General features: G+C 47.7%; 1 protein-coding gene and 1 non-coding gene across 2 annotated transcripts in view; both read left to right on the top strand.

The window, feature by feature from the left end:
* Frmd6 (FERM domain containing 6) overlaps positions 1 to 10,614 on the top strand; it is a 60,992-nt gene extending 50,378 nt beyond the window's left edge. Inside the window, exons 10-14 of the mRNA XM_051147197.1 lie at positions 1,183 to 1,357; positions 4,890 to 5,225; positions 6,353 to 6,484; positions 7,980 to 8,071; positions 10,043 to 10,614. Coding sequence (XP_051003154.1) covers positions 1,183 to 1,357; positions 4,890 to 5,225; positions 6,353 to 6,484; positions 7,980 to 8,071; positions 10,043 to 10,327 — 1,020 coding nt within the window. The 3' untranslated portion in view covers positions 10,328 to 10,614. The remainder of the gene's footprint in view (positions 1 to 1,182; positions 1,358 to 4,889; positions 5,226 to 6,352; positions 6,485 to 7,979; positions 8,072 to 10,042) is intronic.
* Positions 10,615 to 18,486: 7,872 nt separating this feature from the next.
* Positions 18,487 to 18,589, top strand: LOC127196988 (U6 spliceosomal RNA). The gene has a single exon (XR_007831578.1). It is a non-coding gene; the product is annotated as a U6 spliceosomal RNA (small nuclear RNA).
* Positions 18,590 to 27,436: the final 8,847 nt, after the last annotated feature.

Genomic DNA, 27,436 nt, shown 5'->3' on the forward strand with positions numbered 1-27,436 from the left:
GGGTGCTGTCTGCACTGGCCTCACTCATATGTTAATTGGGACTTGCCTGCCTGCTCCTCACTGGTGCTCTCCTGCTCTGGATCTTTTCTAGAACTGTTTGACAATCATAGTCAGGCTGTGGTGGTGCACACCTTTAATCCCAGCAGAGGCAGGCAGATAGATCTCTTGAGTTCGAGGCCAGCCTAGTCTACAGAGTGAGTGCCAGAACAGTCAAGGCTACATGGCTACACAGAAAAACCCTGTCTGAAAACAAACAAACAAAGCAAAAAAACTCATAAAAATCCTAACCCCATCTGCCCCCTTTATAGCTCAGAGTCAATACTGATAAAGACATTTATGAAATTTAGGCTGTCCAGGATATATGTGATCAATACTTCTGAAACTCACACTGCATCCTCATTTAAGATGATGCTGACGGGCTTGGAGAGATGGCTCAGAGGCAAAGAGTACCGTCTGCTCATCCAAGGGTCCCAGGTTCAATTCCTAGCAACCACATGGAGGCTCACAACCATCTGTACTGAGATCCAGTGCCTTCTTGTGAAAGGATGATGCTGACGGTGACAGATGTCTCAGCCTCATCTCCCTTCCCACAAGATTTTTTTGACTCAGTAGTTCTAGCATGGAGACCTGAATCCATTTTCAGAAGTTGCCCTGCACAGCCTACGTGTAACCTCAAACAAGCGACTCGGGTTTCCTGTGCCTTTTAGCTTTGTTCTCAGATGTTGTAGTGGGCTCTTCCCTGTAGACACCTTGCAAGGGTTAAAGGAATTGATGCCTGTTTGTCAGTTATTGCCATCCCAGCCCTGGGGTCCAATAAATTAAAGAGCCAGTGAGCTAACTAACACACACACACACACACACACACACACACACACACACACACACACACACACACAATATCTATATGTGAACTATAGTCCCCTGACACTTTGCCTCAGCTTTATTTCTTATTTGGTACATTAAGGTGTTGGGATTACATCTGGAGGGGTCTCTTGTGCTGAGCCAAAGAAGATGACCACAGCCTTACTTGGGTAGACCCCACCCTGAATTTGGTGTCCTCTGTCTCGCAGCTCTGAAGGACAGCTTCACACATCTATAAGAATCTTAGTTTAAAAACGAAGGGGACTTTGGCAATTCGGAGAGTTTTCTGCCATAATTTTGATTTGCACTTTTTCTCCACAGGGCAAGAAGTTTGAGATTTTGCCAGATGGCCTTCCCTCTGCCAGGAAGCTGGTCTACTACACAGGGTGTCCCACCCGCTCCCGCCACCTCCTGCAGCTGCTGAGCAACAGCCACCGCCTCTACATGAACCTGCAGCCCGTCTTGCGCCATCTCCGCAAGATGGAGGAGAACGAAGGTGGGGTGATGGTGTGGGCCCCACATGGGGAGAGTGAGGGTTCCCTCTCCTCTGATGGTCTCTCTGCCTTTCTTTTTTTCTTTCATTTTCTGGTTGGTTGGTTGGTTTTGTTTTTGGAGGAAGGATTCTCTGTGTAGCCCTGGCTATCCTGGAAACCTGTCTGTAGACCAGGCTGGCCTTGAACTCCGAAATCTGCCTGCTTCCCGAGTCCTGGGATGAAAGGTGTGTGCCACCATGCCCAGCTGCCTCTGCTGGCCTCTTACTCTACCTGCCAGAAACAGGAAAATGTAGTGACCTCCAGGATGGGATTTTTAGAGACATAGACTAGAAATTGAGAGCTCAGTTCCATCCACTTCTCAGTCCAGGAGGCCCTCGAACCAAGCAGCTCCTCCGCCTCATCTGTTGTAGAGTCTCTAGCCTCTGACTTGGAAAGCTAAGGTGAAAGCCTTCTGCCTCAGAGTGCTGTGCGCACCAGGCCAGCTGTCGTTGGTGACTGCAGGAAGCTGCAGTCCTTATGCCAAGTGCCAGTGAAGATAGGTCACAGTTTCTTTGACTGACAACAGGGAGACTCTCAAGCAGACCCTGAATAGCAACAGTGGAGAAGTCCTTTTCTATCCAAGGGCTGTGTGATACGCCCTGGACCTGAACAGTATGTTCGAGGTCCTATTATGCGAGGAGGAGTCTGTCGTTTAACAGTTTTGATCTTTGTCATCTCTTATGGTACCCTGGGGCTCCTCTACTTGGTAAACCCCAGCTTCTCATCCCCAAATGCTGTGTAGCATATTTGTTTAGAATTGCTTTCAGTTTGTCCCACAAAGTCCTATCCGTGGTCATTATCATAGTAATCAGATTAGAGATGCAATGTCTGCCTGGGTCTTGGGACACGGTGGTTTGTGCTTTAGGTGGCTATATGAAATAAGTGCTGGCCCAAGTGCTCCCGTGGAAAGGGACAGGGGCCTGTCCTCACAAAGCTACCTTAAAGATGTGCATGCGGCCAATTTCTATTACACCAGATGTGGCCAGATGTTTGGAGATTCCATAACCCTACAGCAATGAGAAAGTGAATCACTCCCTAGCATCTGCCACGGGGATTCTCCTGTGGCAAGGGCTGGCGGCAGGCACCGTGAGGTGTACCGGCTTCTGCCACAGACTGCCTGTTCTTCCTGGGTTGACTCAGCAGTCTGGCAAATGCATCACCTCTAGGCTGACATGACTGTTAAGGGGAATCCACTCCTGGTCAAAAGCACGAAGGGGAGAGCCTGTGAGAATAGGTGACTCAACTGGGTGCAGAGCCTTATTCCCAAATGGCCACCTTGGCACCTTAAGGCGTTCATTAATGCCACCGGCCCTCAACCCAAAGCTTTTTAGTGAATGTCTGGGAAGTCCAAAACAAAGCTGCGCATCTGGTGGGGACTTCCTGGCGCATCATCATCTGAGGGTGAGGTGCAGGTGCAGGAAGCCACTCCCACAGTAACATCTGTCCATGACTAAGGGCAGAGCTCTCAAGCCTAGTCACCTCTGACCACATCTCACACTGCCACATCTCAACCTGAGTTTGAGAGGGACATGCAGCGCACAGGGGACTGGAGGAGTGTGATAAAGGTGTGCGCTGCTTTTATGGGGCTGAGTTTAAATGAGTGACGAGGACGGTGTTCTTACAAGGAAAATAAGGTTTTGTTGTCTACTTAGAGGTGAGCCAGCTTTGATGCAGACCCGCTAATTCCCATGTAAGGGGTTTTTATAACCAGAAAAGCCCTTTTATAGTGTTAGTTGAGCATAAAAAGAATGAGGTTTTGTTTCAGGTTTTCTTTTTGTTTGTTTTTTGTTTTGTTTTGGTTTTGAGACTGGGTTTCTCTGTGTAGCTGTTCCGAAACACTCTTTGTAGACCAGGCTGGCCTGGGACTCACAGAGATCCACCTTCCTCTGCCTCCCGAGTGCTGGGATTACAGGCGGGCGCCACCGCGCCCAGCAGAAAGAGTATTCTTAAACTTCACCTTTCCGTGCCTTTCTAAGATACTACTGTTTCACCACTTTTATAGAAAACAGTCACAAAAATACTGCAGGGGCCTGAGAGGAGAGGGAAAGCACGCCTCGTGTCATTAAAAACATTACAGTTACTAGGACATAGTCTTAGGTCCCAGGTCAAACAGCCACACTTGCCACAATATCGTCCAACATAGGCTCTGAAAACCTGAGCTCCAGGCTTGCTCTGTAGAAGGCAGGGCTATTCTGATGATCTGCCCGTGGGCTCTTGTGATCAGAGGGCGTTGAGGGGGTTTTTCTCCCCCACCCCCACTCCCCACCTCTTCTTTCTTCTACCACCATCTCCTCTGAGAGCCAGTGAGGGCGCAGGTTCAGGGCTGTGTGCAGACAGCAGGGCTGCAAGTGTTTCCACTTAGCCAAGAAGCGAGGCAAGGATGTCCATTAACGGGCCTCTAAGATGCCAGTTAGTGTGCTAGTCTAAAATTCCATCAATTTAATCCTCCTCAAATGCACTCTGTCCTCCGCATTGGCCACCTGTGTTTCTTTCTCATCAGTGTCAAGACAAGGAAGACAGGTTTGTTTCTTTTTAAATTTTCCTCACCTGAAACATAAGCATTCTGCTTTGAGCCCTGCCCCCTCAGTTCAGCTGTGAATTTGTGACCTTTTGTTTGTTTAGCTTAGTGTTTGCTAAGAGGGTTTCCTACTATCTGGCTTTCCAGGGTCTGTCTTTGACTGCGTCAGCCAACAACACCAATCTGTTACATCTGAGGATTTTTTTTTACCAATCAGACCACCTGGGTGTGTCACCAAACCAGCAGTGATGACCATGGTAGATAATGCCCCATAACGGTCAAACTGGAGAAAGCCAGTCTTGGATTACTGAAAAGCTTAAATTTTGCTGGGCATGGTGGCGCACGCCTTTAATCCCAGCACTCAGGAGGCAGAGACAGGCAGGTCTCTGTGAGTTTGAGGCCAGCCTGGTCTACAAAGCGAGCTTAAGTTTTAGGATCTTTGAAAGGAATTTTGTGAATAACTTTGTCTTGTTAGGTTTAGCAACCAACAGGAGAGCAGACTGAACTAATGGACACACAAACTGGACAGCAGTTAGCATATTGGATAACTATCCACTGACTGTCTCTAAAATCGTCTGTGGAGGACCAGATTTTGATATTTAACATGCTGTTATCTGACACCTTTGTAAAACTCAGAGTCCTGCTATGGCTGTCTGGCAGTGTCGCACCGCTCTGTAAGGTGTCAGATGCTCCTCAGCTTTGAACCCATTCCACTGTGGAATGGTAGCAGTTTGCCAGCAGGACGTAGAATGCCACGGCACTCTGAAGAGCTTGGTTCTGTAGTGTTCAAAGCTTTATAACTGGCCATTTTAAAGTCACGCCCCCCTCCCCACTCCCGCCCTGGAGCTCCTGCACTGGTGTTTATTCCCTGAATTGTGTTCCTATGTCAAACTCCAGTTCCCAGAATTCCTCAGTCACTAGACAGTCTTCTGCTGTGGTTGAGATTGGCTCTGAGCTGTGTTCTCCCTCCCACACAGAGAAAAAGCAGTACCGGGAATCTTACATCAGCGACAACCTGGACCTTGACATGGACCAGCTGGAGAAGCGGTCACGTGCCAGCGGGAGCAGCGCGGGCAGCGTGAAGCATAAGCGCTTGTCTCGCCACTCCACGGCCAGCCACAGCAGCTCCCACACCTCAGGCATCGAGGCAGACACCAAGGCCCGGGACCCAGGGCCAGAAGACAGCTGTCCAGGCAGCGCCATGCACCGCAAGCTGAAGACCTGCAGCTCCATGACCAGCCACGGCAGCTCCCACACCTCAGGGGTGGAGAGCGGAGGCAAAGACCGCCTGGAGGAGGACTCGCAAGACGACGGTAACTTCTGTCGCTGTAGCTTTTGGCATGTTGGTGCTGCAGAGTTGGCGTCTGGGAAATGACTGAGTACCAGTGACAGAGGCGAAGGCTTGCTGTCCCCCCAGTGACCTGACTGAGCTGCCTGTGTCTGTCAGGGACCTTTCAGGCTTGTATGAAGTAGAGCGGACAGAGCTCCTGTAGTCCTTCTGTCTTGGGTTTCTCACCCCCAAAGGAAATGAGGCAGGTTAGGTCCACAACACCGAATGTGGTCCTCCTCTTGCTCTAAAAAATATTTGTGCCGGGCAGTGGTGGTGCTACCCTTTAATCCCAGCACTTGGGAGGCAGAGGCAGGCAGGTCTCTGTCAGTTCGAGGCCAGCCTGATCTCTACAGATCAAGTTCTAGGACAGCCAGGACTATAGAGAGATACCCTGTGTTATATTTTTGGTTGTGAACCTAACCTTTAACAGCTGAGCCATCTTTCTAGCCCGAGAAACCCTGCCTTGGGGGTGGGGTGAGGGGAGTCAAATGCATTCCAACATATACTATCAAAGTGTTTCTTGTGTGTTCCTCATATCCCCAAAACAGTAGGGAGTGTAAAAGAAATGCAGAACCTGGCTGCTAGGAAATTACTCTATGTTGAGATAAAGCAACGGATCCCAGCCTGTATCAGCCAGATTTAGCATCTGTATGCTTTTAAGCCTGTTTCTATTTCACATGAGACCTAAAGCACCTGGCACCCGGGATTGACCAAAGAGAAACCACACATTAGGCTCCCGCATACGTTCTTCATGCAGCTCCGAGGCAGGCGCCGGAAGTGGGGAGCTTGGGTGGGCATGGATCAGCAGACCTTGCCTTGGCGCTAAGGACCCATCAGCATCCATTAGCCTTGGGTCAAGGCAGTGCGACTGTACAGCTGCTCCTCTGCCCTAAAGAGTAGAGTAACTCATGTCCGCCATGGCACGAGAGGCTGTGCCAGGAACCACGACCTTTGAAAAGGGAGCATGTCATATCATCGAGAATTGTTCCTAGGGTTTCCCAATGTGAATATTCACCCGGCCGCCCACACAGTGTAATAGGGCTTGTGGGTTAGGGTCTTTGTTTTCCCCAGGGTCATTAAACCCATCTTCTTGTCCCATTTCTGTGTCAGAAATAGAGATGTTGGTCGATGACCCGAGGGACCTGGAGCCCATGACTGAAGAGTCACTGGAAGTCAGCCCTGACATGTGCATCTACATCACGGAGGACATGCTCCTGTCCAGGAAGCTGAATGGGCACTCAGGTGAGCTCTTAGGGCCAGCTCTTTCCTTCGGAAGCCCCCAAGCAGGAGCCTCTGAGAACAGGAGGTTGGTTGGGGACTCTGTCAACCAGGAAGAAAAGCCTGTGCAGGTGGCTTGAGCACAGGCCAAGTGCTTCCTGCGGAAGAGATGGGGCCAGGGAGGGCACCAGGAAGGAAAGGAGCATCTTCTACCCCCAACTGTAGACCACAAGTCGCTTTGGTGTAGGCCGGCTGGCTTTCTTTTCTTTCTTTCTGCCCCCTTACTCCCTTTCTGTTATAACCCTGATAATTAGAGAAGCACATTAGTAGCCCTGGAAGGAAACCTTGGAGATGCTTCAGTCTGGCCTCTCCCCATTCTGTACATGAGAAAAATAATAGTTACTGAAGAGACAAGTGCCCATGGCTAGGAACAGAAGTCAGCCCTCCCCATGAGACAGAGGAGCCCACACTGGCCATGCCCACCAGTGCATGGGCCCTTTGGTCCGGTGGGATCTATTCAAAGGTTCACGCTCCTCCTGAGCGTTACCCGAGAGACCTTGTAAACCACCTGTGTGTGAGCCAGGACTGGGTTCACCTTTCAACGTTCAATTGAGCAGAGTATTAAATCCTCTGTATTTACAAGGTGCATGCTAGGCTGTATAGGCTGCTAGTGGTGGCTCAGTAAGTCTCTTATAAAGTAGGGGTACACTGTAAGGTGGGGGTATACTTTCCCTTTGAGGCCACTATCCTTAGGCCTGTCTACCAGTCCTCACTTGTTTCATCAATCAAGTCGCTAGAAAAAATGTCAGTGGTGTTCGGTACTGGCTGGAGTCAGTAATCTTAGCCTCTGAAACATCTTTTGTAGGGGTGCGCCACTTACCCTTAAAGTCAGACAAGCCTCAGATTTTTGGTTCTGAAAATCGAGGTCGCATCAGGGCACAGAGGTCCATTGCTAATTTCTCAGTGCCGTCTACGTCTTGGTCTCTTCCCACTGGGATGTGCTGTGGAGTCTGTGGTCATAGTGACCTGTTAGCCAGTGGGAGCGCCCTACCCTTTTTGTCCATGACTGTTTAGTCATCGCTAAAATGCTAGCTGAGTAGCAGCCCTGTTTATAAAAGGAAGCTAATGAGATGTGGGGAGGCCTGGATCCACAGCTGGTTAATTATGTGGGCAGAATCCAGCCCCAACCCATCTGACCACAGAGGCCACGTCCCCACACCTAGATGGAACCAAAGCTAGGCTATTGGTGTTTCACACGGTGACGTGGGGCGAGGAGAAGAGACATGCGGCGAAGATGCCTCCATCTAACGGGACAAGCAGCTTACTCCGGACCCTCCCTGCCCTAGCGCCCCTAACTCAACTGTTCTTTACTTCCTCCCAAAAAATGGGTGCTGCCAGCTGGGAGCCACCTGGGAGCCACCTTGAGAGTCCTCAGTAATGGCCACAGTGGGTAGAATTGCTTGTTAGAAAATGTGGAGAAAAGTGTGAGGAGCTCATTGTCTTTTCCGTTTGCCCTCAGGGTTAATTGTGAAAGAAATCAGTTCTTCCACCTCCAGCTCTTCAGAAACAGTTGTGAAGCTTCGAGGACAGAGCACCGACTCCCTTCCACAGGTACTGTGGAATCGGAGCCCTCACATCAAGCTACTGGAGTTACAGACGAGCCTACGTAGGGCTGCCGTTCAGACAGAAGAGCAAAGCATAGCCAGTTACATGTCTGCCCACAGTATTAACTTAGTCTCATTTTGTTTCCTAGTTCCACTTGGAATTGGGCTTTTTATTTGGATAAATTGTGTACTTTGTTGCACACTCCCTCTAGGAGGAGGCTTCTGGTTGAGTGCACATGTATACCTGAGAGAGAGAGAGAGTGTGTGTGTGTGTCTGTGTCTGTGTCTGTGTCTGTGTGTGTGAGTTTGGGTTGACAGCCTCTCAGCAGATGGAAAGGTCGCCATTGAGCATATTAATGACAGAGCAATTTCTACTCTGATTTGCCTTTCAGATTGACTTTCCAAAGTATGCTTAGCTAGACTATCTGCCAGTTGTGACCACTGACTGGTTCGACTCTTTAAAAATGTGCTTACAGGGGCTGGAGAGATGGCTCAGAGGTTAAGAGCATTTGTTCTTCCAAAGGTCCAGAGTTCAATTCCCAGCAACCACATAGTGGCTCACAACCAACTATAATAAGGTCTAGTGCCCCCTTCTGGCCTGTAGGCGAACATTGTATACATAATAAAGAAATAAATCTTTTTTTAAAAAGTATTTATATATCCTTCTCCCTCCCTCCCTCTCTCTCTCTCTCTTCCTCCCTCCCTCTCTTTCTCTTTTTATTTCTTTCTCTGGCATTGTGTCCCACTTTGTTCTCTACTTTTAACCCCTGTATTTTTTAAACTCATTTTTTTAACTCCCATTTAAAAAGCCATACTATGAAAATGACATTTACTAAATATTTTTTTAAATTTCCAATATTAAGCAGTATGGAAAATTAAAGGCCAGACTCTACCACCCCAGGTGTGCTACACTGCACACAGAGGTCCCTGGACATCACAGGTGTTGGAGCTGAACAGCAAATGGCAAACCTACAATTCTGGGACATGCGCATGCCTAGAGGGTTTGTGGCAATGACCAAATAATTCCATGTCTGGAAAACTATTATCAAAGTTTAAGGGGCCATTCACTGTAGGTGATGTACTCAGATGTGACATTTTATAGCAAAATGTGCTCCTGTAACTTTGGTATCTAGCAAAGTGGTGTCTTTTTCCAACAAGATACCCTTTGTGGTGCTAAACTGCAAACTTAGACTGTCTAGTTTCTTGACATCACCCAGTAACCATCTCCCATTTGTGGTATTATCTGAGCCAGCCCTTGACTTCTTTATTTTCCACCCAGACCACTTGGGATGGTGAGTTCAAGAAGCCTGCCACCTACCGATGGCATTTGGAAGGACAGGACCTCGCTGAGTGGCCAAGAACCGTTTTTTTCATGCTGCATTTCAAAAGCTGGGAGCTGAACCCGGTCTCCTGGGTCTTCTGCAAGAGCAGCCAGTGCTCTTTAATGGCAAAGCTATCTCTGCAGCCCCAGTTTCCCCCCTAGCCTTTGGCAGCATGAACACTTTATATCCTGGACTCTCTAAAATTTGCTTCTTCAAGCTGTGTTTCTTGAGTGATAATTGCTTTTCCATTTCTTATTAAAATATCAACAGACTCAAGCAGGAAGGGTGTTAGCAAGTTGAATTGCCCTAACCTGATTAAAAAGAAGGAAAACGGTATTTTTATCTTATAGCCGCCTTTTGCAGTAATTGCTCGGTTTCACAGATGCTGGGAGTGGTTGCCCACCTGTCTTTGCATTAGCTATATACACTGGGAGGAACACTGCACATCTGTACCAGCAGAGTGTTTGGGCCGGCCAGGCACATTGCTGTCCTCAGCAAAGTCACTCCCCCAGAAAACAGGCTGGAAAGCACTTTGTAACACGTAAGGAGGGCTCCTTGACACCCTGTGACTTGGCAGCAGCGCTCTGCCAGGCAAAGCCATGACCTTTCATGTAGTATTCTTGCATTTCTTACCCTTGCCTTCCCTTCCCCTGCAGACAATATGTCGAAAACCAAAGACTTCCACTGACCGACACAGCCTGAGCCTCGACGACATCAGAGTGTGCCAGAAGGACTTCCTGCGCATTGCAGGCCTGTGTCAGGACACTGCTCAGAGTTACACGTTTGGGTGCGGCCACGACCTGGATGAGGATGGCCTCTACTGCAACAGCTGCTTGGCTCAGCAGTGTGTCAACATCCAAGATGCTTTTCCAGTCAAAAGAACCAGCAAATACTTCTCTCTGGACCTCACTCACGACGAAGTCCCGGAGTTTGTTGTGTAGGCCCCGCTGCGGGGCAGCTGCTGTCTGCTGCAGGCTGTGGCGTCTGAGGTTCTTTACATACTATTTGTGCCATATTTTCCTCACCCCCAAACTTAGCTCTTTCTTTATAATCTTCATGATGGAAACAAAAGCCTTGGGACAATTGCACTTTAAGTATTATGCAGAGGTAAGGGAAACAGAGAATGTAAAAGGAAGTGCCCAGATGTTTATAGACCCTTTGGAAGGAGGTGTGCTTTCCAGCCTACCCAGCTTCCAGACTATTAGACTGTGCTGTGTGTTCACCTAATACATTCAGCTTATCTACTCCGCTTGTGAATTTTTCTTAGCCGCTCCCTCATGAAGCACTTATGGCTTGAGGGAGGACAGACAAAGTTCTCTCTTCTCTTGTGGAGAGCCATTCTTACTACATAGCCATTGCTGCCTCACAGAGGTTGGCCCAGAATGAACACTGACAAAGCGGTGGGGGTCGCACAGTTCTAGCCAAAGATGCGTGTGTAATGGGAGCACCCCTCAGAGTCCAGAGACGTGCGCGTGCAGGGACACCTGGGACTCGTTCACACCTGGACAGTGCCACGTCCGCTGTCTTGTTCTTCCAGGAAGCTCTGGGATTCACTTGTGCTCATGACATATGGTGCATTTTGCAGAGTTTACAAAGCTGGTGTATGTTAAAGTACAATGGAAATGTCTTGGAAAAAGTGCGTTTGGTGGTGTTTTCTTTGTCGTTGTTTTAATGGTGGCAAGCAAATGGCAGTGCTGTTTTCTGCTTTAAAAAGATAACCCTGTGTGTGTATATGTTATACATATGTAGATACGTGAGACTGTGTTATGTGTGTTTAAAGCTTAATAACTATTTGGACTTCCATGTATGTCTTGCACACACAGAATTCCTTGTTCAGTGTTGAGGACACTTCATTGAAAGAATGGTAGCTGCAGACAATCGGATGGCAAATGTACAGTTAAGAGTGACTTTCCTTGTGTGCCTTTGGCCAAGATTCTCAACCCTGATAGCATAATAGATTATGAGGAGCTTTTAAAACATGCCTGGGTCGCACCCCAGACCAATTCAAATCCGTCTCTTGTGGGTGGGTCCCAGGTGAAAAGTTTACCAAGTGAAGATGACACACAGTAGGGCTGGACACCACTGACCCAAGAGTGTCCTTTTATGAATTTTGAAACAGAAGTACACAGAGGACAGTAGCGACTGAGAATGGGCCACTTGTAAGACGGTTGCTGTCCTGCTGCTGTTACAGTGTATAATGAAACCAAGCCAGGAGAAAGAGTTGATCAACTTGATAATCCAGTGAAAATGTTGCTCGCACTTCAGGAGAGAGCTTCATAGCACAATGTCTTTCTAGGAGATGTTTTTAATGATTTAGTATTTTACAGCATTTGTTTACCATATTTTGATACTCCATTTTTGCTATCTGCCAGGTTTTATTAAAAAAAAAAACTGTATTATTTTCTAAAGAAACTCATATTTTTGTACAAAATTATGTTTTCAAGTAATGAAGAAATAGACTTAGGGCACGGCAGAACATAAGCAGTGTTCCCCGTGGGTGGGCATCAGTGTTACAGAGCCAGTGGCGGCCACAGGCATGCCCCGCTGTGCTGCCCTCCTGTGCTGGCACAGACCGTATCAGCAGAGTCTCATCCGGTAATTCTCACCTGACACTTTAAAAGGAAGGAGGAGGAAAAAAAAAAGTCCTGTAATCATGACATTATTTTGCTTTTGTCTAATGCTTTTAAAAGAACCAAAGTTTCAGATGCCAGAATGTATAAGTGTCTCTCATCACCCTCACAGAAGGGTGGATCATCGGTTCTCACAGACGCTGAGGGGCAGACCCTGGTGAAGTTCAGGGCTCTCCAGAGCCCAGATTGCCATGCCCCCCGAGTTCCCAAGGCAGATACAAAGATAAAAGGGGTCTGGCTTTACACCTTTCCCCCCTCTCCGTTCTGGAATCCAGTCTTCAGGGTTCTGCCCGCTGTGTTGCTTTTCACTCCCCGCTCCTCCGGGTGGATTTGGGGATCGTCTTATGGATTTTTCAAAGGTGAAACCAGCTCTAGGGAACTTTTGGTTTCTGATCCATGGTACAATCACATACAGATATATATATGTGTGTGTGAAGATCCACTTTGAATAATTGATGTTTTTGTACTGGGAAATTGTTTTTAAAGATAAAAGGAAAAGTATAAAGCTGTTATCCATGCTGCACTTGTTAGCATGTCTGTTGCTGGTAAATATTCCGCTTCTCCACGCCATCAGCGTCTGTATTTGCAACAGTGTGCTTTATATCTAAGTAAGCTGTAAATAATCCTTTCTGTGAAAGGATCCTCATGTCGGGATGATATTGAGAGTATGTTTAAAAAAAAAACTTGCATTATTTTGTAATTATTTCTTATAGGTGTTCCATGGTATGATCGGCAGTCAATAAAGTTAACTTTTTTGCCTTTGAGGTGTTTCTTCTTACACTTCTCCACATTCTTCTGTTCCATGATGGGCGGTGTGTGAGCCAGCCTTATGGCGGTGCTGGCAATGGACACGCTGCAGTGCTGAGTCCAGCGGCGTGCCCTGCCTGCGGTACCCATGTTAGAACGGCACATGTTACTCCTCATGTCTGTGAGGCAGTGATGACCACAGTGGGGATGACCCAAGGTTTCCAGGGCTTTTCCAGAGCCTGGGGCAAAGTCAGACACTGTGCTGTCTCATCAGAGACCAGAAGGACTAGTTGAATGCGTATATTTGCATATTTACGTTTTTTACTTGTGAGTGGAGCCAGTCTTAGAGATGAGTAGGGGCTGCCATATGGTGGCTGGGTACTGAGCAGCAAATACTCTGAACTACTGGGCTGTCTTTCCAGCCCAATGTATTGGAATTTGAAGCCCCAAATCTGTACAAACCCTTTTCGGCTGTACATACCGAACTAACCAATGTCCATGGGGAAAGAAAAGTCACTAATAGAGAAGAAAGATATTTTGGGAGTGAAAGTGAGTTTTGCTAAATAACTGGTTTGTTTTCTAGCAGCCAGTATGCCAGGCATACACAAGGTTTACATAGATACTTCCTTGGCACAGAGGCAGTGAAGGCCTGGGATAAGGAGAGGAAGAACAGACCAGTAAAGGTTTTATTGGAAAGACTGCTTGAATAAAGGGGCTTCTGGCAGCATGGGTCTAGCCAAGCAAAGGCTTAAACGCCACACAATTGTCTTCTGGGGTCCTGTGAGGACCTCCAGGGACCTGTAGGCTTTAGTAATTAATTACTCCTCTGCCTGGCCATGAAAGGTCTTGAGTGCATAGAGAAGGCATTGGGTTTGGTCTGGTCTGTTTGGTTTCTTTCCTCAGTGGGAAGAAGTCACTGAAGGGAGGTGTAGAAGGAAGAAGATGTGTACTGGTTTGAAGCAGTGTACTGGTGGGAAGCAAGACTAGAACGGATGGCAAGAGTCTGAACAGGACATGGCAATGAGGTAGCAGAATCGAAGGGCTGTTGGGCACACACTTTGGTCTTCTCCCCCCTAAATACTCGATAGCAGGCACTTGGCGAAGGCCTGGTGAAGATGACTGCTATCTCTTACTCTGTATGACAGTGAACATGCTGTGTGAATACTTTGCATGTTAAAAGTAGGCACAGTGTAGCCAGGCGTGGTGGCACATAGCTCTAATCCCAACACTCGGGAGGCAGAGGCTGGCAGATCTCTGAGTTCAAGTCCAGCCTGGTCTACAAAGCGAGTCCAGGACAGCCAAGGCTATCACAGAGAAACCCCATCTTGGGGGAAAAACAAAAACACAGTGGCTACCACTTCCCCAGCCTCCTCAGCCACAGCTGCCTACTGCAAAGACCTGTAGAGCATAAACCAGCCACCACCGGGGCTGACCTGGGGCTGGCCCAGAGCATCTGACCAGTCTTCATCCAGATGGTTCTGCGGGTAATAACTAATGTGCACAGAGTTGAACCTGTTGCCCAATAGCGGACTGCCCCTAAACTACTCGGGATGCTTGGGATGGGTTAGGTTTCCAGAGGGTCCAAATAAATACATTGCATTTTGTGAGAATGACATTTGTCCATAGAGAGCTGGGGGGGGGGGGGGGGGGGCTGAAGTTCAGATGCTACAAATGACTTCTGAATACATCTAGACTCCGTGGGTGAGTGTGTTAGGTGCTGTTTAGCTAGGTATGAGGGTGGCAACCAGGGAGTGCTGTTACTATCTTTAAATCCCCTGTTACTCTTTTATTTGCTCCATCACTTCGTAAACGCTTTATGTAGGTTGATCCCCAAGCAGCAGATAATGAAAGTAAGCTACTCCACCCAGCCCTTTGATTCTTAAGACCTGCACGGAGAGCCACCAGATGAGCATGACTTTTGAAAAGTCCTACTCAAATGCCATTGCAGGTGACAAAGTTAAATACTCCCAAGAGATTAATCGAAGTCTATAATCACGGCAGGGCTATAATTAACCTACTCATTGCACAGGGTGGGTATTTACTCATCTGGTATCAGTGTAATCAGTGGAGGTCTCCTCCGTGTCTTACTGTCATTACATCCTGTTAGAACAGACAGCTCTCAACTGGGAAAGGCCCTGTGTTCCAAGTTTGCTTCTGAATTGATTGTCTGACACTTAAAACACACATCCCCAGCTCTCCTTACTAGTCTGCAAATGCCTGTGTGACCCTGGGATATTATTAGAGGGTTTTTGTTTATTTGGGGTGCTTTGTTTTGGGTTGTTTGGTTGGTTGGTTGGTTTTTGGCTTTTGGTTTTAGGGGTTTGTTTTTTGCCTTGTATATTAGTAACCATCTTCAAAGAAGGTGACGGAGTGACCCCACAACCCCACAAGCAGATAAGATGATGGCAGACCCCGCACAAGAGTACATCCTGAGGCCTCCTATGTCTCATAGTTCCGCCATGCTCAGCTATAGCACATAGAAATCAACATCAGGTTGGCCTGGCTGGATGAAGCACTTCTAATCCTTGAGTTGCAGAGTATTGACTGTTTCCTCATCCACACCCCCACTGTCCTGCCCCCCAAGTTTAGGGCAGCACTTGAAGATCTGCGGCCATCATGGGCGAGTGGTCTAGAATGTGTTATCTAATGATAATGCTGAGGGAAGAGGGAGGGAGGAGGGCTACGAGCAGCTCCAGAGCCTCAAGATTCTACCCCTGAACTGTCACAGGGTAGCAATGCTTTCCTGAAAGATGAAGGAGCTTTTGTGATAGCTTTTAAATGCAGTGTCAATATGAACGGAGGTGACGGTTAACTTTTCAACTTGATTGGATGAGTTGAAACCCTGGGCATTAATGAGACACACCTTTTGATGTGCCTTTGATGGCTTTCCCAGAGAGGGAGAGACGTGAAGACTGAATAAAAAAGGGGAACTTACCAGAATACACACTCATCCATTAACTCCAAATTCCTCGCTGCCACAAGTAAAGAAGCAGTCCTCAGCTGCCACAGGCAGGACCTGGTCCCATTGTCATTCCTTTCAGCTCAGGATGGATTGTTGTGCCGTATTCTGTCACAGCAATGAGAAAAGAAGTGAATGCAATGGTAATGTAAGTCCACGGAGAGGATTTAACAGCCTAAATAAGTTGGTACACCATGTTCCTAAAACAAAGCTGCAATAATATGCCTGCTACATTCACCAGCTCCAACCAAAGTACCAAGTCAATCATTTCAGCCATGCCAGAGTGAAGCCTGGTTTTACCATCTAACCTTAAATAACTTTTTAAAAACGTGTGAACTATGTTTTATACAGTTGACAATTGGCAGTAAACATTCACAGAGACAGGAAATAGGCCTCATGTTCATCACACGGATCACTGCCTGGAGAGCTTCCAGGCCACAGAAGAGAGGAGAGCGCCTGGTAGAGCCCAGCGCCCTCTTGAATGAGAAAGCAAAGGTGGTAAGATGGGTAGACTGAAGTGACTCTGATCTCACAGGGCTGAGTGCTGGGGGAAGAGACAACTCAGTACTCACTTATGACTACACATACTTATGAGGAAAACACCTGGGCCTACGAAAGGAGAACAAACAAGCCCAGAGCTTAGACAGGGCAGGGACTCCATCCCTACCAGCTGGGATGAGAAAACTAGTTAAATGAGTGGTGATGCTCAGCAGTAACGTAAGACCCAAGGCTGCTGTGTGGTCCTGCCCACCAGTTGTAAATCAAGCCTTTCTAAGCATTCAAAAAAGGGGGACAACAATTTAGAATTTTATACCCAGCAAAAATCTCATTCAGGAACAAAGATAAGCCAGGTGGTGGAGGCACACGCCTGTAATCCCAGCACTCGGGGGAAGCAGAGGCAGGTAGAGCTCTGTGAGTTCGAGGCCAGCCTGGTCTATAAAGCAAGTCCAGGACAGCCAAGGCTACACAGAGAAACCCTGTCTTGAAAATACAAAACAAAACCAAAGGTGAGCTGAGTGGTAGTGCACACCTCTAATCCCAGCACTTGAGAGGCAGAGGCAGGTGCATCTCTATGAGTTCAAAGCCAGCCTGGTCTACAAAGTGAGTTCCAGGACAGCCCTATCTCAAAAACAACAAAAGATGTATAGAAACTATTTCCATGTGTTAGAAGGTGAAAGAATTTAACACCAGCAGATATGTACAAGAAGTGTTAATGGAAGTCTTCAAGGGAAAAAAACATAATAAGGTTACAGGCATATATAATAAAGGTTTACTTGTGAAAAACTGGATCCATACCAAGAATGAAGAGACTTAAAAATAGTAATGGCATGTTTTTTTTTAAAGATTTTATTTATTTTATGTATGAGCGCTCTATCTGCATGTACACCTGCAGGCCAAAATAGGGCGTCAGATCCCAGTATAGATGGTTGTGAGCCACCATGTGGTTGCTGGGAATTGAACTCAGGACCTCTGGAAGAGCAGACAATGCTCTTATCCACTGAGCCATCTCTCCAGCCCCAGTAATGGCATGTTTAAACAGTTTAAACTTTTAATAATTTAATAGTTTGAAATCCTTCACAAACAATTAGCTATTTGAAGTAAAAACAAAAGCAATGTATTATAAAGTTTATAAACTTCTATGGAAAGAGGGTGTCTGGACATAATAGCATGAGGACCAGAAGAGATGAAAATATACTATCAAAAGAACTAGAATTTTGTCTTCTATAAAAGGCCAAAAAATGGACATTTTAGGTTTTGTCAGTGTTGTGAAGTATGCTAGAACTACATAACTCTGCAATTATAGCATGAACGCAGCCCCAGACAGCACAGAAACAAAGGGTCATGATCTGTTCCAAATAGGTAGTTACACACACACACACACACACACACACACTACACAGAGGAGGTGCTGGGGTTGGGTGGCAGTCTGGTTTTGGCTCCCAGGCTATCTATGATGAACAATAATGTTAGCCTCCATGAACTGAAAAATTGCCTAAATTAGTAAAGTCTAGGCCCCTCCTCATGTATCTGTAAAAACATTTCAGAGAGGATTAACTAGTGGACAAAGAAATGGACTGAAGGCGAGGTGCACCATGGGCTGAGGGCTTGAGTAGATTAAGAAGAAAAAACTGAGGGCAGGCCTTCTCTGGGTGCTGTAATGTGAGCTGCTCTGCAGCCCCGACTTACACCTGACACCTCTGAGACAGTGAACTAAAATAAATCCTCTATACTAGTACAGTATGGGGGAAGTCCCACCGTCATCTGTGTGTGTTGCAAATATTAAGTGCATTGCAAATGATCCTGAAGGACTTTTAACAAAGCCATGAGTAAATCCGAAGCAACAAGCTAAAGTCATGAAAAGTAAAAGACCTTTGCTGTTTTCTTCTTCATGTCATATTCTCAGGAAACTAGTATTTTAGAAAAACAGATCAGAGGCCGGAGCGGTGCCTCAGGAGGCAGAGGTGTTTACCGCCAAGCCCGAAGACCTAAGTTTGAACCTCAGAATCTGCGTGGTAGAAGGATAAACTGATTCCAACACACTGTCCTCCGACTTTCACATATACAAACAGGTATAGACCTTCATTAAATAAATGTGAATTTTACAAATTAAAAGTAGAGTGCTCGGCCTGCTGTGGTGGTGCCTGCCTTTAATCTCAGCACTCGGAAGGCAGAGACAGGTGGATCTCTGGGAGTTCAAGGCCAGCCTGATCTACCTGATATACGAAGCGAGTCCAGGACAGCCAAGGCTACACAGAGAAACCCTGTCTTGAAAAACCAACAGCCAAACAAACAAAAATGCACAGAAAAAATTAGTATGGCTCCTGCACAAGGATGACACACAAATTCATTAAGCATCCCATATTTTTAGGTATATATGCAGACAGAGCAATAAATAAGTATACCTTTTTTAAAAATTAGAAGTAGATTAATCAGGGAGTAAATGCGTTTTAGAGAAAACCTAACATTAATGTTGTCGGGGTTAGAATATACTGTACGCGGAACACTAGAGAGGGTTGCCACACAGAGAAGAGTGCTACAGCACAGAGCCAAAGTCCCCAGAAAGCAGCAGCAGGTCAAGAGGACAACAGGAAAATAAAGACAGGGAGAGGGTGCTGGCACCCAGGGCCTGCAGACACTGAAAACTAGCCGGTGCATATGGACAAAAGAGAGACAGACAGACAGACAGACAGACAGAGAGAGAGAGACAGAGAAACAGAGGGAGAGAGAGGGCTTACAAGAAGTGACTCAGAATGAAGACAAGAACGTCCTATCTAGAAAAAAAAGAAATATGCAGGGAACACCCCAAATAATAAATAATAAAAACCAGTTCAGGACAGATCATCAAAAACCCACAAAGTAAAACAAAACAAAACAAAACAAAACCACAAAGTCTACTAAATGTGTTTGGTTTTAAAAGAATGGTACAGGGGGCTTATAGTTTTGTGAAGAGTGTAGAAAAAGCTGGCAAGACAAACATACACGCACAAGGAAACAAAAGAGCAGTAACTGGGGACACACCATGCTTTGCATAATTCCCAGGTGACACCGTCTGCTCCCTCCAGGAGGAGGAATTGTGCCTGAGGCGAGGATGTGTGTAAGGGTGCCTGGGACAGTCTGGCCTTTCCTACTAGAAAGCTGCAGTAGCCTAAAGTGAATGAAGACAACTAAAACAAAAAACAAAACAAACAAACAAAAGCCCAGCATGCCTTTTACAAATACAGACATAAAGCCTTTTTTTCTGAAATCATCTTGTGCGTTGAAATCGTTGTTGTGTGGACATGGTGCCCAGTAGCGTCTCTAACTTTTAAATTATGCAAATGTACCACTTGGATACAACTTTTAATTTTTTTATCTTTTAAAAAGAGATCCAAAATTATTTCACTCGCTAACCACTGAACTGCTCCTACTGGCCATGGTTTCCTAGAAGCCATAAAGTGGTGATGGCGTGGTGTCTGGGGAAGTGTGGCTGTGTTTTGGGTAGAAAAGACAGGACACAGCTGCACAGCCCAGCAGCTGCCGCCCACCAGAGGCCGGCTCTTCCTTGTCGTGAGGTGTCAGAATATTAATGAAAAGGCCTTTGGGGGGCCACATGCCAGAAGGTGAGGCGGCTCCCCTTTTCTAGACAGGCACGGAAGCGTGGCACTGATGCTCTTGAGAGCGATCCTCCCCGCTCGAGTTTCCTCGGTGAGAACGGTCAACAGATGGGTGTCTGGTAACCCAAAGCCTCTGTTGAGAGGACCCAAGGCAAGTGTTCCACCTGGCACCGGACACCCAGCTCTGCCTCCAGTCTCAGCTTCAAGCCTCTTGGGGGTTAAGGACAAAAAGTGGAACCTGAGACCCTGCATTCAGAGATTGGGGTGCCTGGAGTTGAGGGCCAGGATCTCACCAGAAATGTGTGCACCAGTCTAGCCTAGATCAAGGGCTCAGAAACCGAAAGGAGGCTCTGAAGCTCCGTGTGTGCTTTTGTGAAAGCCGATCGGAACCTTGAGGACCGCTGCCAAGGACTGAGATGCGCTCACGCATACTTCAACCTTCCTCTGCCGCCTGCTGGTACCAATTGCACACGCCCCAGGCAGAACTACGTGGGTTCTTTCTCCTCTTCTTCTGTCTCTAGTTCAGATGCAAAGGGGACTTTCTGCACCCAGGGGTCTGCAATGGATGTTAAAAACCCGCCTCTTAAGCCTGGGTCTCAAATGAATTGGTGCTGCAGGAGCCACAGATGCCCCGGGAGGGTAGGGCCAGGGTTCTCCTGGAGGTCGTTGCAGTCTTTCATTCCAAGCATCCCTATGGAGTGATGGTGTGAAAAGGGAGTGGTGGGGATCATCAGCGAAGGTGAAGTGATGAGTTTACTAGATGCGGAAGATTAACAGAGTCGTCTTTGTTCTTTAAACATTGCAGTAAGTTGTACACCCAGGTGCGGAAACCGATCCCTCCTCCCCGTTTGCGGTGACATCTTAAGAACCTAATTAGTGCAAGGCCTGGCCTAGGAAGGGTACCCAATTAATGCTGAGCTTAGCAACAGGTGGGAGTTCTGTACCCGCGTGTCAGGGAGCCAGGTGAGTAGGGCAGATCTCAAATACACCTCCCTGCCTCCTCCCTGTCTCCACTCTCTCCCTGGTCCACATCTCCGCTGTAGTCTTAGCCCATGACTCTCCTGCCCACCAACTCTGAAGTTGGCACCTATTGTGTCTCTAACCCTGTAGACGTTTGTCAATAGCACCTGTCCTAACCTCCAATTCCGACTCCCTGAGCCATTTATTTATTATCTGGTCATGGTTGGTCTCCCACTTACATCACAGTGTAGACTCTGAGGACGCTTGCTCACGGAGGTACTAATCACAACCGCCAGAGCAGTGATACACCCAGCCATCCTCCTGACCCCTCTTGGAAACCCGTGCGCACACACACTCACACATAAACACACACACACACATACACACACACACACGTCCAACTCTTAGATCCAGTCTATAGAACAGCAGGTATATGATGGAATTAGGTAAGTGAATATAGTAAGGATAGATTTTTGCCTACTCAACGTTAATTTTCTTCCAACTCTATCCCGGGAGGCTGCTGGTGTACCCAGGTGCTTGTGCTGAGAATTGCACTTTATCATCGATTGACTACAAGCAAACAGTATCCCATAGCAGGGCGCGTGGTGGCACACCCTTTTAATCCCAGCACTTGGGAGACAGAGGCAGGCGGATCTCCGTGAGTTCCAGGCCAGCCTGGGCTACAAGGACAGCAAGGGCTTTTACACAGAGAAACTCTGTCTTGAAAAAAACAAACAAAAAAGATTCTCCTGAGCTGAGAATTTAGCTGAATCACAGTACAAGATGCTTTTGCTCAGCCTCAGACAGGCTGAAACAAGGAAGGAGCTCTCAGAAGGAGCCCAACACCATGGCGCCTGAGGAGGGCAGGCCAGTTTCCAGTGGTCTTCATTCTGCACAGGACAGTGACATTTCTTTCATCCCAGCTAGGGCTGTATGTGACCAAATGCAACTGTGTGTCTTCAAATGTTCCCCTCATCCCACGTTCTGTGGTTTACAGGCCTGAGGGGGACAATGATTCCTTCTTTGTTGTGGCCCGTGTCAAAGGCTCAGCTTGGGGTTTGCCCTAGGTGGGTGTCTCGCACAGCTCTAGCTGCTCAGGAATGATGAACGGTGGCCAAGGCCAGGAACTGGATTTTCGAGCATCTTTCTCACCTCCTTGATTGGCAGGTGAGTGCTCCCAAGCACATGTGGGACCGGGGAACAGTTTCCTGGAGCCTTAATCTGATTGCAGGCAGCTTCTGTTGTGTCTGCTCACGTCAGTTACAAAATGGAAAGGAATCCTGCTGTCACTACTGGGTGTTACGCAAGCCTGGGTGGGTCTAGATGAACTGCCCTGCGGCGGCGGGAGTTGGGGGGGGGGGGGGGGGGGGAGGGGAGGAGGCGGAGAGGACCTCAGTTGGATGTAGGCTTTCCTGGTTACTGCCTGTTCCTGATTGCAGCCTGACCTCTGGCGGTCAAAGTGAGTAGTGCACGAGAGCTGCTCCAGGGGAAAATACATAAATGATAGGCAGGAAACAAACATCCCAGGGAACTTCACAGAGACTCTTGGCAAGACTGAGACTAGCTGAGGAGGTTATATCAGTTTATGGATTCTCCGGTCTCCGTTCACCTCCAGCTGACCACTGAATCGTCTTCCGGTGTTTAATGGAAGAGAGAAGGGCAGGGCAGGGGCGGCAGGGGGAGGGGGGGGAGCTAAAGGTTGGGTCTTTCCATGGTTCATCAGTTTTGTCTTTGTTTTTCTCCTCTGCGAGGAGATGGTAGCCATGGTTGGGAAAGCGGCAACCGAAGAAGGTATGGGAGGTGGAAGTTTGTGGCTTCCTAGTCACATCGTAGCTTCTTTTCTCTTGTTTTCCTCACAGGTACTCACCTGGCTGGAACACCCAAAAACACTTGTGAGGAAGGACAGAGTTGGCTCTGCTTTAGAGCTAGTTCCTTCTCTGTCCCACTGGGCTCCCCATGTGGCTCACTTCCCATCCAGACTGTGCTCAACTTCCTAACCTGCGGTCACTAATGGGATAAAACGGGTCAGAAGAGCTGGGCAAGGTGGCAGACGCCTTTAATCCTCAGGCTCAGGGAGGCAGAGGCAAGCGGAATGGGGAGGCAGAGGCAAGCGGATTGGGGAGGCAGAAGCAGGTGGGTCTCTGTGAGTTTGAGGCCAGCCAGTTGGGTCTACAAAGTGAGTCCAGGACAGCCAAGGCTACACAGAGAAACCCTGTCTCAAAAAACACAAACACAAACAAAAAAGTGTGGTGCCCTTGCAGTGTGTAGGGTTGTGAGCCAGGAGTCTGGGAGAACAGATGACAACTGCTCGCAGTTCGTTTAGCCAGGCACCTAACACACAGCTGAAGGTCAGCACTGGGCTGGATGCTAGATGCTAAAAGGACAAAGCAATGTAAAACATGCGTAGATGAACCCTACCCGAGTCATCTTCCCCCCTTGTGAGAAGCAGGAGAAAGACACTAAACCCAAAAGCTGTCGCCCCGTAGAGTAGAAATTACTTGACACTTGAGGCACTTCTGTGAGGGAAGTTCTTTTGTTTCGTCGGCCTTAGGTTTTGTTTTGTTTTTTAAAGATTTATTTATTTATTATTATGTATACACTGCTCTATCTGCATGTACACTTACAGGCCAGAAGAAGGCATCATATCATATTGTAGATGGCTGTGAGCCACCATGTGGCTGCTGGGAATTGAACTCAGGACCTCTGGAAGAGCAGACAGTGCTCTTAACCTCTGAGCCAGCTTTCCAGCTCCTGGTCATAGGTTTCAGAGACAAGGTTTCTCTGTGTAGCCCTGGCTGTAGACCTCGATCTGTAGATCAGGCTGGCCTCAAACCCACAGAGGCCAGCCTGCCTCTGCCTCCTGAGTGCTGGGATTAAAGGTGTTTGCCATCACTCTCCTTCTGAGGAAGGTTCTTTTATAATTCGGATTTTACAAAAGAGAAAGAGCCTCAATGAAGATCAGATAGTTTATCCAAGGTCAAGTAGGCCACCTGGCACTAAGCCCAGGTCAGCCACTGGCATCCACCAAGTGACACAGCCTCTGAATACCTCACCTCCAATCTTTTTTTTTTTTTTTCTTTCTTTTTTTGCCTCTGCTTTGTTGCTTTGAGTCAACTTCTCTCTTATTTTAAGGCTTGTTTTTATTTTATGTGTGTAGTTTACTTGCATGTGTGCAAATGGCCTCTGGTGCCCTTGGAGGCTAGAAAAGCATGCCAGCTCCCCTGGAGCTGAAGTTACAGACAATTGTTAACCACCATGTGGGAACTGAACCAGGGGCCTCTGCAAGAGTTCCCAGTGTTCTTAACCACTCCGTCGTCTCTCCAGCCCCGAAGCTATCTCCACCCTCTCACCCATCCTGACACACCTCCTCTTCTTGAATGATGCTGCATACACACCTACAGCCAAAATCCACTCACCAACACCCTTTCTCTTCTCGCCACTGAGGACGCACCTCTTTACCTCGTCACCCTCCTCTCCTTCAGTCTGTGTCCCCGTACTTACTCCTTCTTCTCAGCCCGAGAGTATGACAAAAAGCTTTCCTTTTATAAGCCAACTCACAATTAAAACACAAAAATATAAAAGATCCCTTTTGCCTTCTGTCAGTCCCACCTCATCACCCTGCCCATCCGCCCGTTAGCTATGCGTGGATCCAGAAGGTATCCATGCCAACTGTCTCTGCTTTCTCAACTCCATTTCTTGTTCGCCTGGTACTCCCTGCCTCTGCGGCCTCCTTGTTACCAGATACTCGGGGTAGTGTCCAGCCTCTCCCATGCTGGGACTCTCTGCCTCTCAGTGAGTGCTTCCGCTTTGTCACTTGTTGCTATGACAACATACCCTCTGTTGCTCTTTATACCTCATAGGCCACTCCCCTCTGTCTCCTTTCCGCCTTCGGCCAGCAGCGTCTCTTTTGCTACTTGGCCCTTCCTAGTTTTGCTCCCAGATTGCCCTCCATGACCCACTGTTTCCTCCTCTTTACTTCTGTCCAGGACCATCTCATCCCACATTCCTGGTTTGAACTGCACCTACCCGGTGCTGTCTCCCCAAACCAAAGGAGCCTAGCCCATCCCACCCCTGTCCAGCCTTGGATACCTGCTAGTCACCTCCACCTCTTGTCTTCAGAGCCCTTCAGATCAGTATGTCAACATTCACTTCTCAGCTAACTCCTCGTGGGGGCCGGGGGTGCAGGGAGTGTGCCTCCCTATCAGCTGGAGTGGCCAATGTTTCTTTTTCCCCCTCTTCTTTAAGCCAGAAAATTGGAAATAATGTGTGTGTGTGTGTGTGTGTGTGTGTGTGTGTGTGTGTGTGTGTGTGCACGCCCTAGGACAACAGAGCTACATGCCTGCTGGGCAACTGCTCTCCCTCCAAGCTTTTTCCCCTGCCCAGGAGTCATACTTGATACTTGACCATCAGCCATTTGGTAGACCCTCTTATATGGGTCTCCCCAGATGTTTCTCGGTACATATTTTACCAGCGTCCTGGCTCTGGGCACCGCTGTCTTGTTCCTAAACTTCCATAGTGTCATCCTAACCTGTTCCCATGTGTACAGGGACATCCTTCTAAATCTGTCTCCCCGCCCTCGAGGGACCTACACACATTTTGGTCTGCCTAACACGGAATCCGCAGGGGTTTTCCACTACTTCCAGCAGAAGCTCTAGTCCTCGGGTAGGATATGCAAGGTGCCCTGTGATCTTGCAACTGTTTGGACATGGCCTTCTCTTTCCTGCTCTGCGACCTCTCAGCAGCAGCATCTGGTCCCTGCAGGTGCCTTGCAGCTTCTCACTTCCAATCAGTATGTCTCTCTAAGGACAATTTTTTTCTCACCCTAGCACCACTCCTCAACCTTTTCATTTATCAGGAATCCTCGCTAACCACCATTGTTTCCAAACATTTGTGCATGTGTCTGTACCATCTTCTGCAGTGTGTCAGGCAAGATGGTGCCACCTGACCTAAGCACTGGGCTCATGCACTTTACCTCCTGCAATCCTAACATTCTCTTCTTTGCAAAATGAGATATATCAGCCACCCCTTGCAGATGCTCTGGGTTTCCTAATGCACCTTATGTAAGTGAGGAGGAAGGATTTGGACCGAAAATGAAAATGCCTCCAGCAGAGGACAGCAGAGAGCCCAGGCTCTGCCTCTGGGCAGCATCACTTCTTCCTAGACCTGGGCGTGTCTGAGAAAGGATGTAGATCACAGTCTACACCGATCTCCCAGTGCTGTCACAGCCACAGGTGACAGATGGTGTGTGTGTATAGACATGCTGAAGAACAGGGAGAGAAATGTAAACATGTAAAAAATGTAAAATATGCCTTTGATACCGGGGAAGGCATAAGGAATATATTCGGATCTATATGACAGACAAGGAAAGGGGTTTTGTTTTGTTTTATTTTGTTTTGTTGAGATAGAGTCTTACTCTGTAACCTATGGTGACCTCAAAACCAGGGTAATAATAATTAAAAAAAAACAAAAAAACAAAAAACCATGGTGATCTTCCCAAGTGCTGGGATATGAGATAACACATCTGGCAAAACATTCAGGAATTTTAAAGCCCCACCAGGGCTCAGATGTTCCTTGACCTAGGGAAGAGAGCCTCCCTGTGGCTCATGTTGGAGTTAGGAGATCTGCCTGTGTGGGAATAAAGGCAGGACAGTGAAGTAGACGCCAAGCAGGCAGGCTCTGTCTCTTCCAAGACACTCTATGGGCCCAGCACACTCGGTGTCTTCCTCCACGCTTCAGGTCTCATCCCGAGAAGAACTCCTTTGGTGCTCTGGAGCACAGCCTTACTATTTCAGGAATGAAGGAGGCAACTTTATCATCTGACTTGCCGCCCCTTCTGTTTTAGCTTCCTAACTGACCAACTTTGCACTTCGGAAAGAAGCGAGGAAGAGCGCCATCTGGTGGTCGATAGCCTCCAACCCAGCCCCAGGGCTACCGAGCACAGAGATCCGCAGGAGGTCTGGTGCCGCACCAGAAAGTGCACCAGTGGGAAGACTTGTGTCACACTGGGCGATAAGATGGTCATTAACAGCACTGAGATAAGGTCCAAAGGGGTTTTTCTTGGTCTCTTAACTAGTATGATTTTTATCTGTAGAGATGGGTTCTGATTCCAAGAAGCCTAAAAGTAACATCCTTGCACAGTGACAGGATCACCAGATTTAGAAGCCAAGAAGCCTAGTATCTAACCGCCCCTCTGCCACAGCGTACAGGGGTGGGTTAACATCAGAGGGTGACAGAGAAGAGCCTCCACCTGAGTCCAAGTATGAGTGTACATAGGACCATAGACTAAGAAACCCTTTGCTGAGTGTTTTCACTGCCTCCTCCCTGTATATTATATAATGTGTGTGTGTGTGTGTGTGTGTGTGTGTGTGTATTAAAATGGGATTCATTAGCTTAAAGGGTGTGGTGCAAGCGATCCGATAATGGCTGCAATGGACTGCACATATTTCAAGTATTAAACTGAATGAGTTCTGATTGCATAAACCTCCAAAATCACCACAGTCAAGACGATGAACGTGTCTGTCGTCCTGCCCATCTCCTTGCGCTCCTGTGAGATCGCCGTACCGCTGCTCCTCCCAGCCACCCACTGATCTGCTAACAGCACCATTTTCATTAACACATAGGGAGCATACTCAGTTCTGAACAGCCTTGCTCACTCTGCCT

The sequence above is a fragment of the Acomys russatus genome, chromosome 1 (genome assembly GCF_903995435.1).
Source record: "Acomys russatus chromosome 1, mAcoRus1.1, whole genome shotgun sequence".
Lineage (NCBI taxonomy): Eukaryota > Metazoa > Chordata > Mammalia > Rodentia > Muridae > Acomys > Acomys russatus.